General features: G+C 30.1%; 1 protein-coding gene and 1 non-coding gene across 3 annotated transcripts; both read right to left on the bottom strand.

Annotated features, from left to right (window-relative positions):
• LOC115698877 (transcription factor TCP1) lies at positions 1 to 10787 on the bottom strand. 2 transcript variants are annotated; one of them, XR_009683880.1, is made up of 4 exons: positions 9741 to 10720; positions 9158 to 9590; positions 8875 to 8991; positions 1 to 303 (listed from the first exon to the last, which is right to left on the bottom strand). XR_009683880.1 is itself a non-coding variant. In XM_030626081.2 (3 exons), the coding sequence occupies exons 1-2, from the start codon at positions 10595 to 10597 to the stop codon at positions 9182 to 9184; spliced, it is 1266 nt and encodes a 421-aa protein (XP_030481941.2). In that variant the 5' UTR covers positions 10598 to 10787; the 3' UTR covers positions 8659 to 8991; positions 9158 to 9181. The 2 variants fall into 2 exon arrangements, 1 of the variants encoding a protein (XP_030481941.2); XM_030626081.2 differs by lacking the exon at positions 1 to 303 and having other exon boundaries at positions 8659 to 8991; positions 9741 to 10787.
• Positions 10788 to 15641: 4854 nt separating this feature from the next.
• LOC133030686 (small nucleolar RNA R71) lies at positions 15642 to 15748 on the bottom strand. Its single transcript, XR_009684233.1, has one exon. It is a non-coding gene; the product is annotated as a small nucleolar RNA R71 (small nucleolar RNA).
• Positions 15749 to 17041: the final 1293 nt, after the last annotated feature.

Below are 17041 nucleotides of genomic sequence, written 5' to 3'. Positions count from 1 at the left end.
TATGAAATGAGGAGCATGATGATCAGCTAATAAGCCAGCTAGGGTTTAAGCTGTAAAAACCATATTATATATATATGTATTAACTATTAATAGAAAAATTAGAAACCCAATTCCCAGCAATCGATGTGGATAAATAATCATGACGAAATGACACAGTTCCCAGTTTTTTTGAGTACATTAATTGTTCAAATTGCAGAAAAAAAGACAAAATGACCAAAAAAAAAGTTAAAAAAAAAGGAAAGCTGCAGTAGTTAGCATGCATCAAAAGTACTTAGCTGCTTGGCTGCCTCATCGCCAATATCGCTGTTAATTAAGAATAAAATAAGTTGAAAATCTAAATTAAACCGACCAGTAAAAACAAAAAGTATATATATAGCATAAAATTATAATCTCTAATCATAATGTTGAGATGAGATTTCAAAAATCAAAACCACAAAAGTCCAAAATTGACACTTTATACTTTACAGACTACAGTATATAGCAGATTGTAATAGATTACTACTACTGTCTAGGTCAAGTCTTTCTCTCTCTGTCTTAAAAGTATCAATTTTTTTTCATTGATGAAGACCTTTCTCCATGCATTTTGTTTTTAAATGCCTTCTTTCTTTTTATTTTTACCGTACTTCGCTTATATATATTATTATTATTTATATAAAATAGATAGAGGGTTCTACACATAGATAGGGTTATGGCATTTGGTGAGATTTTGTATTATTTTTGGTGATGTTATAAGTCAGAGGTATTAATAAGTCAAAGATTTTCACCGGGTATTATATTAGATATTCCGTACAAGTACAAAGAATTATTAATTTTATATTTGGCTATATAATATATATTCTGATGATCTCCAAAACTGACACTGTTTCTATTTACATATATATGTACTGTGTACATATACATACCTATTACACTTTACCATTAAACTCTTTCCCACAAGCAGAAACCTATTATATAACAATTTCTTAAAACAAATTAATTCCAACTACAAACACTTAAAAAAAAAACGTTTCTCTCTCTTTCTCCCTCTATTATATATATATGTATGTATATTTTTATATATATGTTACTGATGAGGGACAGGAGGAGGACTAGAGATTTTCTTTCTTTGCCATATATATTGGGATCGAGCAGGTCTGGAATAATATTGCTGCTGCTATAGCTCTTTCTCTATCTCTCTCTACAGAAAAGGGATTCGGAGGTTGATGAAAGGTCTCCATCGGTGAGCTTTTAATTAATGTTGTTTCTGTTCTGCTAATTAGTACTACGTTTGGAAATTAACAATAAATATATACAGTAGTAAATTCTGTCTGTGCTATAAAGTTAGTGTACTGTATATATAGCTCAACTACTGTGTGTGTATATTCGTGTTTGAGTTATCATTATTATTCATCATATATGTGATATAATACACAATCTCGTCGTTTTCACCAGCACATCATATATATATATATATATGCGAAAACACGCGGGATTTTCACCCTCAAATTAATAAGAAAAAAAGTATAAATTTATAGTTTTGCTTAGCTTATCGAAAATTGTTTTTCTCTTCTCTTCTTTATTGTTTTAAAAAATAAATAATGAATAAATTAATGAGGATGAAAACAAAGGAGAAATAAAGGGAAATTTGACCCAAAAAATAGTGTCTACATTGTTATGATGATTAGTACTGTTTAATGATAGAGAATGATTAGCTTTAATTTTGATGTGTGTTATTGTTCCTCCTTTGATCTCTTTCTTTAGAATGTGGGGGTTCATCATAATTTGTTCATTATCTCTTGTAATTGTGTTGTGTTTTGGATTGAGGTGAATTTGAGAGGCCAATAATAATTAAGGGGAGTCGGAGGAAGGAATGGAATAGTTGAATATGGTACTCTCTACCTATACCATGGTAAGATTTGAAAACTCCAAACTACCTTTTCTGTTATTATTATTTTTTTTATCTTAATAGTAGATATTATAAATTATCATCCATATATATATGTACTATGGGTCCCGCGCGCCTAGGATTTTATCTATTATTATTATTATATGATGTTACTTTCATATATATATCTTGCATAATTGCAATTGGAAAAGAATTAAGTAGTGTATTGTAGTTAATAGTTATGTAGTTTTTTCTAAAAAAGAAAAAACATATATCTTTATATATATATATGCGCTCTTTATCTCATTTGTTTTTTTCTTAATTTTTTATATTAAATTTTGCTATGTCTGTATTGTAGTTATTGTAGTTAAGACATCGTTTAAATTTTTCCAAAAAAATAGGGTAATTTGATTGGCTAAAAATAAAAAAAAGATTCAAATAAATGGTTTTATCTATTTTTAAAATAAAATAATTTGTGGTATAAATACTTAGTTTAATTTTCGGTTGCAAATAAATACTTAAATTTAATTATTCACAGTAATAATACTTAAATTATAATTCTCGAAGTTCTATAGGTATTTGATTATTAAGTGTTAAGTAAATTGTCACATGACAATTTTTGATTGGTCAGGTTATTAAATTTTTAGTTTTTATTTAAAAATTAATTTAAATAGTAAGAAAATGACACGTGAATAATAACTTGACATTTATCAGCAGCTAAGTACTTATAAAAATTTCAAAAATATAAATTAAGTACTATTTTTACATGTTTAGAATTAAGTTTAAATATTTACACCGCAAATTAGTCAAATAAAACATTTAACTCACTTTATGTATTATAAATTATTTTAAAATTTTAAAAACTTTACACACTACAAAATTTTTTACTTTTAGTCACAACAAGATTTGTGACTAAAGATAAAAAAGTTGTGACTAATTATAAATTAGCATTCTTGTGTTGTGACTAAAAGGTCCGTGACTAAAAGTATTAGTCACAAAAATTACAATTTGTTGTGACTAAATATATTTTTAGTCACAATATTTATTGTGGCTAAAACTCTATTAGTGACAACTTGTAACTAAATACATACTATGTTTTAGTCACAAGTAACTTTTTGTTGTGACTAAAAGTCATATTTAGTCACAAGTAACTTTTTGTTGTGACTAAAAGTCATATTTAGTCACAAAAAAATTATATTGTGACTAAAAAATTGTCACTAAAAGTACTAACCGTTTTTGGTAGTGACATAACTTCTTGAATGAAAACAATATATTTAACACAAAAGAAGCACCCTTTTATATATTTTCTTAATTAATAGACTCATTAAATTAATTTATCAGTATTTCTAGTACTATGCGTACTATGAGTCAAACAGAGCTTATAATAATAAGAAGCAAAATGATAGCTTGTAATACACACTGTATAGAGAGCTAGAGTTTAAATTAATATATGAATAGTAGTATTGTATTGTACTATATACAGTAGTCCATGTTTTCACGAGTATATGGGATTAAAACTAGCTAGTACTTTGAATTATTAATCTTATAATTATTACATATTTTCTTTGAATTGTACCAACCTAATATACGACCCGGCCTTAGCTATATATAATCGATGTGAATGAACAAACATTAGCTAGAAAAATTAAAATATGAAATGACTTTTCAAGGGCTGCAGATTGTTGAATATATATCTAACCACCAATTTAGTCTATTATATTCAAAGTTATGCAGCAACTTCATATGTATTCTTTTTAAGAAACTAATACATATTGTGTAATTCAAATGATTTTTAAGTCATTCAGATTAGTATATTAACCAAAGGTAGTATTATAAATGTAATAGCTAGGCAGTGTACAGTATATAAAAGTAAATCTATACATATATAAAGCTACACACACCAATTATGAGAAGTGAAATACATATAAATATATAAGTAGTTATATATATATCTGATATATTTATAGCTATATATACAATTAGACCTGTTTACTCAAGAGATAGGTTGAGCTTTTCTCTGTTTGAATAAAAGAAGCTTTATCACGCATGGTCATTCAAGCTTAATAGTTATATATCAGTACTTGCTAATAGAATTTTCCTTAGCTTTATCAGTATTTAGATCAGGATTTTCCCTATTTTTTTTTATTTAATTTTCCAAAAACTTTTAAAACAAATAAGATCACACAAATATATCTTCAAAATTGAGCATGACAATCATTTATACAAAACACAGTCTAAGTGCAGCATGAGTAAAAGTAATAATTAATTTAGATATATAAAGAGAAAATGGAGTTTAACATTACTATCACTATTAGTATAATTTAAATCGAATTTTATTTATTTTAATTTAATAAGAATTAGAAAAAACTGCAAATCAATTATAAAAAGCTATAGCAATAATATGTAAAAAATTATAAGTACTTGGGATTTCTCACAAATCTTAGAAACTTTTTCATATTTAATGGGATATCTACTGTACTCTTCCTAATAATTAGGAGAGTACTAATTGATCATTTAGTATAATTTTCTTTTTTATATGACATTTTAGTTATTAGGGAGGCCACATGTTTTCGAAGAAAATTCTAAAATTGTTAAGATACCTATTACAACTACAATTATTAATATACAAAATTAGATTGTAATAATTATATTCGGGTATATCAAATCCACCAGATATATACTCCGGTGCTCCTGATCATGAGAGAGATTAATTATATATTCCAGATCAGACATATATATTTATATGTACACGTACACAATCAACAATCAAAATATATGAACTAGGTTATTTAGGTGAACTTAAAATACATATATATTGATAAAATTATTCATTCAGCCATGCATATAGCCTCATCTGTTTTTCTTCTTCGATCAATATTCGAAATTTACTAATGTAATTATATATATACTCAGAAAGAAAGTACATATCTAGGTTACATAATCGTTTTTCGATCATTCACTAATTAAATATATGTACTTGCTATAGTCACAAATGGTATTAATTAGAATTATATCCAAATAATTGACAGAGCACAAGCTATAAATATATTTGGATAATATAACAGTAAAATGTTTATCATCATGTCTCTAAAGTATATATATTTGGATACTTCATCTCAAAAAAAGTTTATTGATGATGCACATTTATCTCTTTTGGCATTTAATTTCAGAGAAACTTTTAGTATAATTTTTTTTATATTCGTTTACGTTATAGTTATTCAAAATATCCAGTAAAATTTTAAGAAGTTCAGATTTACATGCTTGTAAAAAAGACTGTTTGAACTCTATTTTCGGTATATTAAATTTTTCTAAATTTCTCAAAATTTTACATGATGTGCTAATAATTCTGTAAATGACTATAAAAAAATTTGACTAAATAATTCTCTAAAATACCAAATCGGATAAGTTGTAGAATTTTTCTATTTATATTATATATAAACTATAATCGTGACAAATAGTTCACAGCATGTATACTTTTTGATCACAACTAGCTAGCCAAGCATATATATATATATATGTAAGGGCACAGAGGAATTAAATTGGTTATATTTATCTTGAAATTTCACTGATATATATAGCCATAACTGTGTAAAAACCAAAATGAAGCAAAAACTCAATAAGAACCTATGGTGAATATTCTTTTTCTTTCTTTTCCTAATTAATTAATTATTCTAGTTCTGTAAATTGAAGGTAATCAATAGGCACCTCCTATATCATCACTTGAATATTTAGCTATTAGCTAGTCCCCTTCTGTCATTTATAGTGACCTAGCTAATTGAGAAGGGCTAAGATCCATGACATAATTGAACTATACACAGCTAAGCTAGCTTTCAAAAATTTTTCAAAATAAAAAAAAAAACCTAGCTTTCAAAAAATAGTCATAATCAATTCCCATATTCATCAATGCATGGAAATAATCAAGGAGTCATGTAAGTATGAAAGAATGACATTATATTATATTTTGTATATATAGGATATAGCAGTCAAACTCTATATATATATTTTTTGAAGTACGTATACTTTTCAGCTGTAATATAGAATTAGTTGTATGCTTACATTAGATCTATATATATATATATATCACTACACATATATCTTCATTTCAGCGTTTATAAATATGCAATACACATCAACATGAAAGACACATTTAGCTGGTTGTAGTCAATATATGTATCCTATTAATAAAGTAGGATATAAGGTTGTTTATGTATTATGTATATGTAGTATTAAGTTTCTAAACTAACAAACACACCATCATGTTTTTAGATTTATTACATAATTTATATAGTAATTCCAACCATACTCTCTAAATACACTAACTGGTTAGTTAAAAATGTAAGAAGTGAGATTTGAAAAAATGAGTTCCAACTATATAAAAATGATTTTCTATAATAAAAAATAAATATGGAGCTCTCTAAAATGTAAGGAACTTTTTAATTTTTTTTTTTTTGCTTAACTTTTTTAATAGTATTTTAATAAAAGTAATATTACTTTTTTATTATTTTATAAAATTAATTTATATTTAACAATTTAAAATTATAAAATATTATTAAAATAATCAAATACTAACTATAGTAAACATAGTTGGAGCAACAACAATAAAAATAACTCTCTATATTAACTTTTTAGCTATTTTAGTTAAAAAAAAAATAAATAGAGAATACCATTGGAAATGATCAATTTTCTAAATAGAAGTTATGTATCAAAAACTTTTAGAGTAAAGAGAGTTGAAGAAAATAGAGATATTTCAATATACTTTTTTGAATGATCAAATAAATTGATGAAAAGTGTTATACAGTCTTATACTTTTCTTATTTAGAAAAGATGAGTGTTAATTATAATCTCATATTATAACTTGTTTCTCTCAATTTTCATATCTGAAAACACATGGTAAAATATTTTTTCTCAATTTTTTTTATGACGTTATTCGTTATAGTTACAACATCATTCCTGTAAATTTTTAAAAAAATTCTGAATAGTTTCAAGTATCGACAGAGTTCTTAATATTTTAATTTATCATGCGTGTTCAAAAAATTTTAAATCTATTTTCGATATTATAGACTATTCAAAAAATTTCAAAAACTTACAAAAATGATATTGTAATTATAATGAACACTATCATAAAAAAATATATACATATATATTTTTGAATGCAGAGGTTGAGAATATTCTCATTACAACACCTATTGCAAAAATAAGATGTGTAATTATATATTACAAATTCTCGTATAAATTTACAAAGATATTAAAAAAGTCTAGAATTACCTAAAAACTATATTTGTAAGACTAAAAAAACTAAAATTTTTTAGAATTTCTTAGAAAGTTATAAAACAAAAAAGAAAAACTTATATAAGAACTTGTAGCACCAACCTTAACTCCCTATAAATATTAAACTTAACTCCCTATAAATACTAAGCTTGAGTTAAATAGCTAGTGTAACCAAAGAAATCCCAAATCAATAATAATGTCTATTAATTTGTACAAATTTTTATTCTACCATTCTCTATTATATACACATCCAATACTATCATCAATTCATCACCATAGTACTACCATCATCATCGAACTACACTAATTATCACTAAACACACTACAAAACTATCACCTAAAACTATGTTCCAATTCAATAAACAATCATAAATAATCATCTACTATACTTATGCTTCTGGCTATTTATAGATTAACTGGATCAATCGATTTAGCTCTTCCTTTCACAGTAAATTTTTTATTACAAACCTAGCAAACTAATTAATGTGGTTAATGGCAAATAATAATACTTGCTACATAATGGTTTAATTTAAGGAGCATCTAGAGTAAAATAAAAAATATGTGTCTATATTGTTTTCAGCTAGTATATATATGATGCCTCTTTTTTCTCTCTTTTCTAATTTGGTATTGATAACATGACATAATAAAATCTCTGCCTTAAATAAATGAAAGGAAGCATGAGAAGAGATCATCAGCTGCAAAGCAATATGGTAATAAGAAGCGTAAGCTAATTTATTACTATTTAATTATGTTGGAAATAAATTAAACTACTACTGTTTGTTAATTTGTCAAATTAACTGGATATGGTCATACATCGATTGTTAATACGATGAAAAACATGTAACTAATATATAATTTTTAGTTTTTGATCGAATATATGTTTATTATAGTGTGTGTATATTAATTGGTTTATGTTTTTATAATGCAATAACTATCAATAATTTTAATTAGTATTGAAAAAAAAACTATATTTATTAGAGTATATATATATATCAACTGATCTAATTAGTTTAGTATTTTGAAGGTATAGCCATTGGAGGTTTAATTCGATCGGTTAGAATATTTTTGAACTTTTTGATTATATATGCTTGGTTTAGTTTAATATATGCGCATATGTGTGGTTTTTATAAATTAGTTGCTGCTACATGTATATATAGTTTTTCTGGTATGTTATTTAACTTTTTATCCTGGTATTTGAAGTTTTATTACTTAATAATTAATTAGACAAAATTTATCTGTTATATGTTACTTTTTCATGAATCAAAGTATATATATTTCAAATTATTAGTACATTTCATAGAGTAACTTTTATATGCATGCATTTTAACACTTATCACAAAAGGCTACATTATGTATAAAACATATTAATCAGCTGATCTTTTTTGCCTCGTACTGTTTTTATTTTCTTTTCATTTAATTGGCTAACTCAAGTCTCAATTAGCTTCATGCCATCTCATTTAACACACACATATATATAACCAAGTAAATATTTGAAAAACAAAATAAAACACACAAAAGAGGAATTAAAGCGATAAAAACAAGAGATAAATAGATATTAATAGAATATTTATATGCATAAAATATATAGGCATTCGAAAGCTACTACCTGGTAATTAATTAATTAGATACTAATTAATAACAATATATAACTTGTTGCTTAATTAGAAAGTAAAATAAAGCTTGAAATTCTAAAGATATAATAATTATAAGAGAATGATAATAAGTACTCAGAAATTTAGTACCGGCCGGAAGAAGAGATATGGAAGTAGCTAGCTATAGTAGACACGTACAACAATATCCCAATATCTTATAACCAGCTCATAGCAGCAGTAGTAGTAGTAGTTGATCTTTCCAATTTTCTGTAAAATTTAAGCAAACCACTTATTTTAATTATATATGTTATCAATCTCAACAAGAAATAAAAGGGAACAAATCAACCAAATAAGTAGCAAAATATATATATATATATTGATCAATAGTTGAGAAAAACAGTATACTATGTATATCATCAGTATATATAATTACCATTAACTATAATAATAATCCATATCACGTAATGGGTAAGCGAAATCCAACAGGGCGTCCAGACACATTATTAGTAGTGGTGGCCGTGCCATTAATGTCCCAATTTTGAGGTAACAAGGTGATCATAGGAGAATAGACAATGTCATTATTATTATTTGATGAGTTGGTTTCATGATCTTGATTTTTGAATGAGGACATCGTCCGACATGATGATGAATGTTGTTGTTGTTGTTGTTGTTGATGATGATCATGGTCGTAAGTAGTACTACTAGTTCTAGTAGTGGTACTATCATTATTATCCATTGGATGATGAAGAGTACTACCACCTGAAAATAGCTTCAACTTGGACCATTTGATCACAGCAGATGATGACTGATGATGATGATCATCAACCCCAAGAGAAGGGCCCTTTTTCAAGATTAAGTTGGGGGATCTGATACATTGGTGTAAGATCTGAGATGAGCTGATCAAACAAGGAGTACTAATACTAATACTAATACTAATACTAATACTACTAGTACAAGTACTACTCCTCTTAGTAATGTTGTTATGATTATTACTATTACTATTATTGAAATAGTACCTTTTTTCTTTAGTCCTTGCTCTTGCTCTAGCTCTGGCCATTGCTCTTGACTCCTTACTATTACTCAACATCAGCTTCTCTACATCAAAATTTTTAGTACAAACCAATAAATTTTCTTCATGTGGGTCATGACTTGAAGGGTCAACAACAGCTTCGTTGACTTCAGCCTCTTCACACTCGGAAGTAGTAGTAGTAGTAGTAGTTGTTGAAGACAAACTTATGTTATTATTACAATAACTACTGGGTGTGGACCTTGCTAATGATTCCTCTTTTATGGCTTTCTTGGATTTGATGAGAAGCCATTCAAGGGTCTTGCTTGCTTTGTCAAACCCTAACATGTCATGGAGGTCGAAGAACTCTCTAGCGATCTCGATGGAAAGTCTCACCCTCCGATCTCTGAGTCCCTGCGCCGTGTAAATCTTGCTGTGCCGATCTTTCTTTGTACCATTCTTGCCCAACTTCTCCTGGTGAACTTTGTTACTACTGGCTGGGACCATAGCATTGGGTGGAGAGTTGGAAACTCCCAAATTGATACAAGTTTCAGCTGGGATTAGTATTTGAGGAGTAATATTATTATTATTATTATTAATGGTGGTGTTGGATACGAAAAAAGGATGAGTTGAAAGTGGGATTTGATCATGAAAATGGTGGTTTTGGGAATAGAAAAGGTTGTTGTTGTTGTTGTTGTTGGTATCAACAGTACTTGATGATGAGTTTGGTTCTTGTTGTTGAGGAGGAAATGGAAGAGGAAGAGGAGGTGGTGGAAACGGTGGTGGTGGATAAGATGATGATGATGATGATGATGATGGGAAATAGTACTGTGGAAAAGGACTGTTGTTGTTGATGGAAGAAAACATACTTTCCTTTCCTTTTAATTTCTTTTTTCTCTTTTTATTAGAAGAGAGAAATTAATATAGAGTAGTACAACTTCTCTTCCTTCACATGATGAGAAAGCAACCTAATAGGTAACCCCATTATATAATATATATCTATCACCTAATTCTCCCTTCAAGAATATTAATTTTCGGATTCATTATTTGGTTTCCCAAAGTGGGTGGGGACTCTAAAAGCTGATGAAGATTTTTGTCGATAAGGGTTATCAGTGAGAGGTGAGGATTGCTAATTACCAGTATCCATTATAATTAGTATATAATTATGGTTAATGTTTTATATATCTTTGTATAAATTATTGTTACTATTATTATATATATTTATATCTGGTTTTTTGATCAGAAGTGAGTTGGACTTGGATTGTATAATTACTTTTGTGACAGGAAGAGAGTTTGACTATATGTCTGCACTACTTTACTACTACATTGGGATTAGTACCACTAAGAGTCCTCAAATTTTCCTTAATTAATTATGATTTGCGTTCTAAACAAAATAATTAGAGGAAGAGAATCTACATTAATTTTTTTAGGTCTTAATTGTATGTTAATTTTTTTTTTTCTGGTATATATAAAAATTCCATTTAAGTATAAAGCACTTACACCCACTGGAATTAATGAGCTCCAAAACAAAGAATTACAAATTCAGAGACAAATATGTTAATTTTTTAGGGTTTAGGGGGCTACGTACAACTCTCTCTTTTTTATATATAATAATATTACATAAATAAAGACATGTACGTACATGTATAAAGTAAATTAAAAGAACCCTGTATAGATGCTATTATATATGAATGTGGGTTTGTGCCAGATATAATCAATTAATGTAACTTTTTTTTAACTGTTGTCAGCATAATCAAACAAGGGTTTTCAAGAATAAAATACTAATTAAATAAAAATAGAGAAATTAATATATAAGCAGGGCAGCCCACAGAAGCATTGATGGGAATCATTTCAAATCTGAGCCCTCGTTTACTTTTGTAAGCAAATACACTACTCAGACTCTCAGGCAGGGTTAAAAAGTTTAGCTAGAAGAATCCTTTCAACCTCTTTTTTTTCCCTGTTAATTTTCACACATCATGAGAGAGAGAGAGAGAGAGAGAGAGAGAGAGAGAGAGAGAGAGTAGTGTTTAGGGCTCAATAAGGGATTTTTGTAAGTGGAGAATATAGTGAGACTGTATAAGTAGCATTTAGGTTGTGCCAAAGGCCGTGTGTATTATGTGGGTGGGAAATGGTGGGCATTTTATTTTATTTATTTATTTATTTATCTAAAAAAGTGTTTTTTGTAAAGAAAATATAAGAAGAAGAGAAGGTATTTTACATGTTTCAACGTGCACGTGATTCTGTCTAATTAAACAAGAACATGTATCTGTAAATAAATTATATATATTCCAAAATTTGTTATTAGCACACAAAAGAAAAAACTGAAATAATTCAGTGAATATAACAAAAATACACATAAATATATAAATAATATAGGAGTTATAGAATGCTTTGACTGGCTCCATTAATTTTGTGAAACTATATTTTTATAATTTTTGTGAAATAATTCCATATATTAATCTCTGCAAATTACTTTGTAGGGTTTAGATAGAGGGGAGAAAAAAACTTAAAAGTTTTTTCTATACCATTGGAAATTAAAATAAATAATACAATATGATTCAAAAAAAAAATAATACAATTAATAAAAGATTCTTCTTATTTAGGCAACTAATATAAAAAATTAAAATAATAAAAAAGACTAAAACAACCTTAATTAATATTTACCACCCTCCCTGAAATCGTATGTAACTTAAAAAAAAAATATCACCAAGTTGCAATGAAGAAGGAACAAAGGGAAAACTATACTAGTGCATAACTTCACATTGTGACGAGTAAAATGACAATTAATCTCAATATACTTGGTGCGTTAATTCATGAAACACCTAGTTATCAGTAATCTGAATGACACTTTGACTATAACAATACATAGGAGTAAGATAAGAGTGAATGGCATCCATATCTTCAAGTGACCATCTCAACTAAATAATCTCTTTAGTAGTAGATGCCATGTCATGATACTCAACTTCTGTAGAAGATTAAGAAAACAAATTATTTCTTAATCTTCCAAGAAATAAGGAAATCTCCCAAAAAGATTAAAAACAGTGATAGACTTTCGATATGTGGGATCACGACCATGATCAACATCACAATAAGTTCACAACTCCAGAAAAGAGGTGGAAGATAATAGTAGACTCTAAAAGATGGTACCCCAAAGATACCGTAGAATACAAAGATTAGTAATCCTGTATACAGGAACAAATTGACTAACAATATGAACAACATATGAAATGTCTAGACTAGTAATGGTGAGATAAACCAAACTGTCAACAATGGTGCAATACAAAGTAAGATCTTCCTAAAGAGAGCCATTAGAAGGAGAATGCTGAACATTCAATTCAGAGTGAGTGTCAACAATTCTAGTATTAGTAAGGCGAGCACACTCAATAATGTCAGAATTGTACTTTGAATGAGAAAGAAGATAATTTTTTGGAAAAAATACAACTTTAATACCCAAAAATTAGCACAAATAACCCAAATCCTTCATCTTAAATTGAGAAGCTAATTCTGACTTTAACACTTTAATTCCTTGTAAATCATCCCGCGTAATAACCATATCATCAACATACAAGGAAAGCATAACAACCTGCAGATGTGCACATGACAAATAAAGTTGAATCATGATCACATGAGACAAAATCAAGAGACAAAAAATATCTGAACTTTGAACCATGCTCGGGGAGCCTGTGTAAGACCATACCAAGTTTTTCTTAGCTTACAAACCTCTCCTTGCTTATGAGGAACACCAAGAGGAGGAACCATGTAGACCTCCTCTTACAAGTCACCATTCAGAAAGATATTCTTAACATCTATTTGAGTTATAGTCCATTGGCGAATTGATGCTACTGCTATAAGAGTACGAACAGTCACTATTACAAAAAGCCTTATTCCCGCCTGTCCTCAAATTAGTTTTTTTTCAAGGACCATCGCTAATAAAGTTTTGTGAGTGTTTAAACCGACGCCTATAATGGAGAATAGTCGTCGACTTTAAATACTCGTATATGTTAGGCTAAAATTAGTCTAAGTTTCGGGACGTATTTTCGGTTAGTTTTCACTCTTTGTTTCTAGTTTTAGGACTATTTTACGCTTGATTCTTTTGTGTCAGGTCCCCGGGTGTTTAAAGAAAGTATTTACAAGAATTGAGGACAAGTGGTGAAAGAATTGAGAAGAAAAACCAAAAAAATATGTTGCTGCCAAATCCCGTCGCGACGGGACAATATCCCCGTCGCGACGGGGATTAGCAGAGAGAAGTTCGAGACAAAGTTGCTTAACCCCGTCGCGACGGGGGCATTGCCAGTCGCGACGGGGACCCCAGTGACGGGATTTTTGGGCAATTTCGTAATTTCACGAATTTTAAAGATAAGAATTGGTTTAAATAGTGAGGGTTCGTGAAAATTAAGGATTATTCAGAATTGGAACCCTAGAAACAAAGGAGGAGGCTAGAAGAGCGGCTTGTGGCGACCCGAATCAATTGCTTCAACTAGTTCTTTCTCTTCTCTTTAATTTTTCTATGTTCTTTTCTATTTCAATGTTAATTATGGATTTGATTATGGAGGTTTTGAACTAAACTCCTATTTAGGGAGAATGATGAATGTTGTTTAAGTTTTTCCTAGTTAATCAATAATTGCCATTCCTCCATCTTGATTGTGAACACTATTCATATTTGTGTTTAATTTCCATGTGCAAGATTGATCACCTTTTACATGTTTTATGATCTCAATTCGAAATCTGAAAAGTGAGAATTGAGAAAGCTAAAATTGGATAGTCTAGGTTTTGATGTGAAACGAAAGTATTTACATAGCCTTTGTGACATTTAGATTATTGCTTAATGCTGATTTCATGTTTGTTTAATTAAGAGATTAATTAGAGAGCATGAGATTTAGAACCTAGAAGATCTGAAAAGAGCTAGGTTAATTCATAATCTGTCATTCACTTCAAGAGAAGGATAGCATTTAAACATTAACATTGGTAACTTAACAACAGGATTCGTCTCCCTATTTTCTTATCTTGATTAATCTTCCTTTTGTTATTTTTAATTTTCTGAATTGTCTTATTTAATTCATAAAAAGTATTCTTTTACCAGATAGAATCAATAGTATAATTTAGTAGTAATTAGTCCAATTCCCTGTGGTTCGACCTCACCTGTGTGATTTTACTACTTGATTGTGTATACTTGCGTAGTGATCATAATTTTCGTAACAAGTTTTTGGCGCCGTTGCCGGGGAATCGTTTAAAGATTAATATTACACAAAATTATACTAACTTCTACTTTGGTATATTTTCTCTTGCTGATTTTTTCTAACCTTTTTCTTGCAATATTTTCTTGATCTATTTCAGGAATCCTAAGTGCATGCGCCGTCAAGGACAAGCAGTCATATTACCAGTTGATCCTGAAATTGAGAAAACTTGTAGGAGAAACCGAAAGAACAAGAGGCAAGAAGGAGTTTCAGCAACTGCTGAAACAACAGAAATCATGGCTGCTAATGTGAATGCGAATGCTGCAAATAACGGCAATAATGGTGGTGCCGTGGAAGACCAAGCTAATGGCCGTAGCTTGAGAGATTACATTCTCCCTACTCTGACGGGAGTGCAGTCATGTATCAGACCACCGGCAGTGGATGCGAATAACTTTGAGATCAAACCTACCATACTTCAAATGGTGCAGTCTTCAGTTCAGTTTGGTGGCCTCCCTTCTGAAGATCCTAATCTGCATCTCTCGAACTTCATGGAACTTTGTGAGACTTTTAAAGTCAATGGAGTTAGTGATGATGCCATTCGTTTGAGACTGTTTCCATTCTCACTTAGAGAAAGAGCCAAGAGCTGGTTAATCTCCTTGCCACCAAATTCCATAGCAACATGGACAGACTTAGCAACTAAATTTATGTCTAAGTTCTTTCCCCCAGCAAAGTCTGCTAAGCTGCGAGGAGAGATCAACAATTTCTGTCAACAAGAGAATGAGTCTCTCTATGAGTCTTGGGAGAGGTTCAAGGACTTAATCAGAAAGTGTCCTCATCATGGTATTGAGAAGTGGATGTTGGTTCATAATTTCTATAACGGGTTGGTTGGTAACACTAGAACCCTGATAGATGCAGCAGCTGGTGGAGCCTTGAGAAAGAGTGCTAATGAGGCTTATGATCTATTGGAGGAGATGGCTCTAAACAATCAGCAGTGGCCAACTGAAAGGAGTCAAACTAAGAAGGTAGCTGGTGTGCTAGAGGTGGATGCCATTACAAAGGCGACGGCTCGGGTTGAGGCCACTAACAAAGGCGATCGCGGTGCAAGCCAAACAAGCTCGAGTGGTTTGTGAGATATGTGGAGGTCCCCATCACTTTTCCGAGTGTCGAGCGGATGTGGATGATTTGCCAATGGATCAAGCAAAAGCCATTGGAAACTATTCCCAAAACAATAATTATGGGCACAACCAACAGGGGTTCTACCAGCAGAGAAACCAGCCCCAACAAAACCAACAACAGCTGCAACAACAAAGTTCTAGTGGAGGTTCCACTATCCACGCTGATTTATTGCTCCAATTCATGATGGAAACTAGAGCCTCTATTAAAACTCTAGAAACTCAAATGGAACAATTGGCTACTCAAGTGGAAAAACAAGCTCAAGGAAATTCGCCTAGCACTAATGATGTAAAAGGAAAAGAGCAATGTAAAGCAATTTCCTTAAGGAATGGAAAGAAATATGATGGGCCTGAGATGATACAACCAGTGGATGAAGAGATTAAAGATCAAACAACACCAACTCAAGCATCATCAGATAAGAAGATTACTGATAGTCCAGCACCACCACAGCAGTCTCCACCAATCAGTATTGATCATCATGTGAAAATACCCTTTCCTCAGAGACTCCGAAAGACCAATCTAGACAAGCAGTTCACAAAATTTCTAGAGGTCTTTAAAAGACTACACATCAACATTCCTTTTGCTGAAGCCTTGGAACAAATGCCCCGTTATGTGAAGTTTATGAAGGAGATATTGTCTAAGAAGAGAAAATTGGAGGACTATGAAACAGTGGCATTAACTGAGGAGTGTAGCGCCATTTTGCAAAAGAAACTACCGCCCAAGCTTAAAGATCCGGGTAGTTTCAATATTCCATGCTCTATAGGGGATTCGGTGGAAACTAAAGCTCTATGTGATCTGGGAGCAAGCATTAATCTAATGCCCTTGTCTGTCTTCAAAAGGCTAGGATTGGAAAAAGCAAAGCCCACAACAGTGACTTTACAACTAGCGGATCGTTCTTTGACTCATCCTCGTGGGATAATTGAAGATGTACTGGTGAAGGTTGGTAAGTTTATCTTCCCTGCTG

Source organism: Cannabis sativa, chromosome 8 (genome assembly GCF_029168945.1).
Source record: "Cannabis sativa cultivar Pink pepper isolate KNU-18-1 chromosome 8, ASM2916894v1, whole genome shotgun sequence".
Taxonomy (NCBI): Eukaryota; Viridiplantae; Streptophyta; class Magnoliopsida; order Rosales; family Cannabaceae; genus Cannabis; species Cannabis sativa.
The sequence above is the reverse complement of the archived record's forward strand: the minus strand, read 5'-3'. Positions and strand labels throughout refer to the sequence as shown.

Excerpts from the sequence above, each read along its gene's own strand:
- LOC115698877 (XM_030626081.2), bottom strand. The coding sequence starts at position 10,597 with ATGTTTTCTTCCATCAACAACAACAGTCCTTTTCCACAGTACTATTTC. Across the intron at positions 9,591-9,740 it reads GCAAGGACTAAAGAAAAAAG|ATCCCCCAACTTAATCTTGA; the intron begins GTACTATTTCAA and ends CCAATGTATCAG.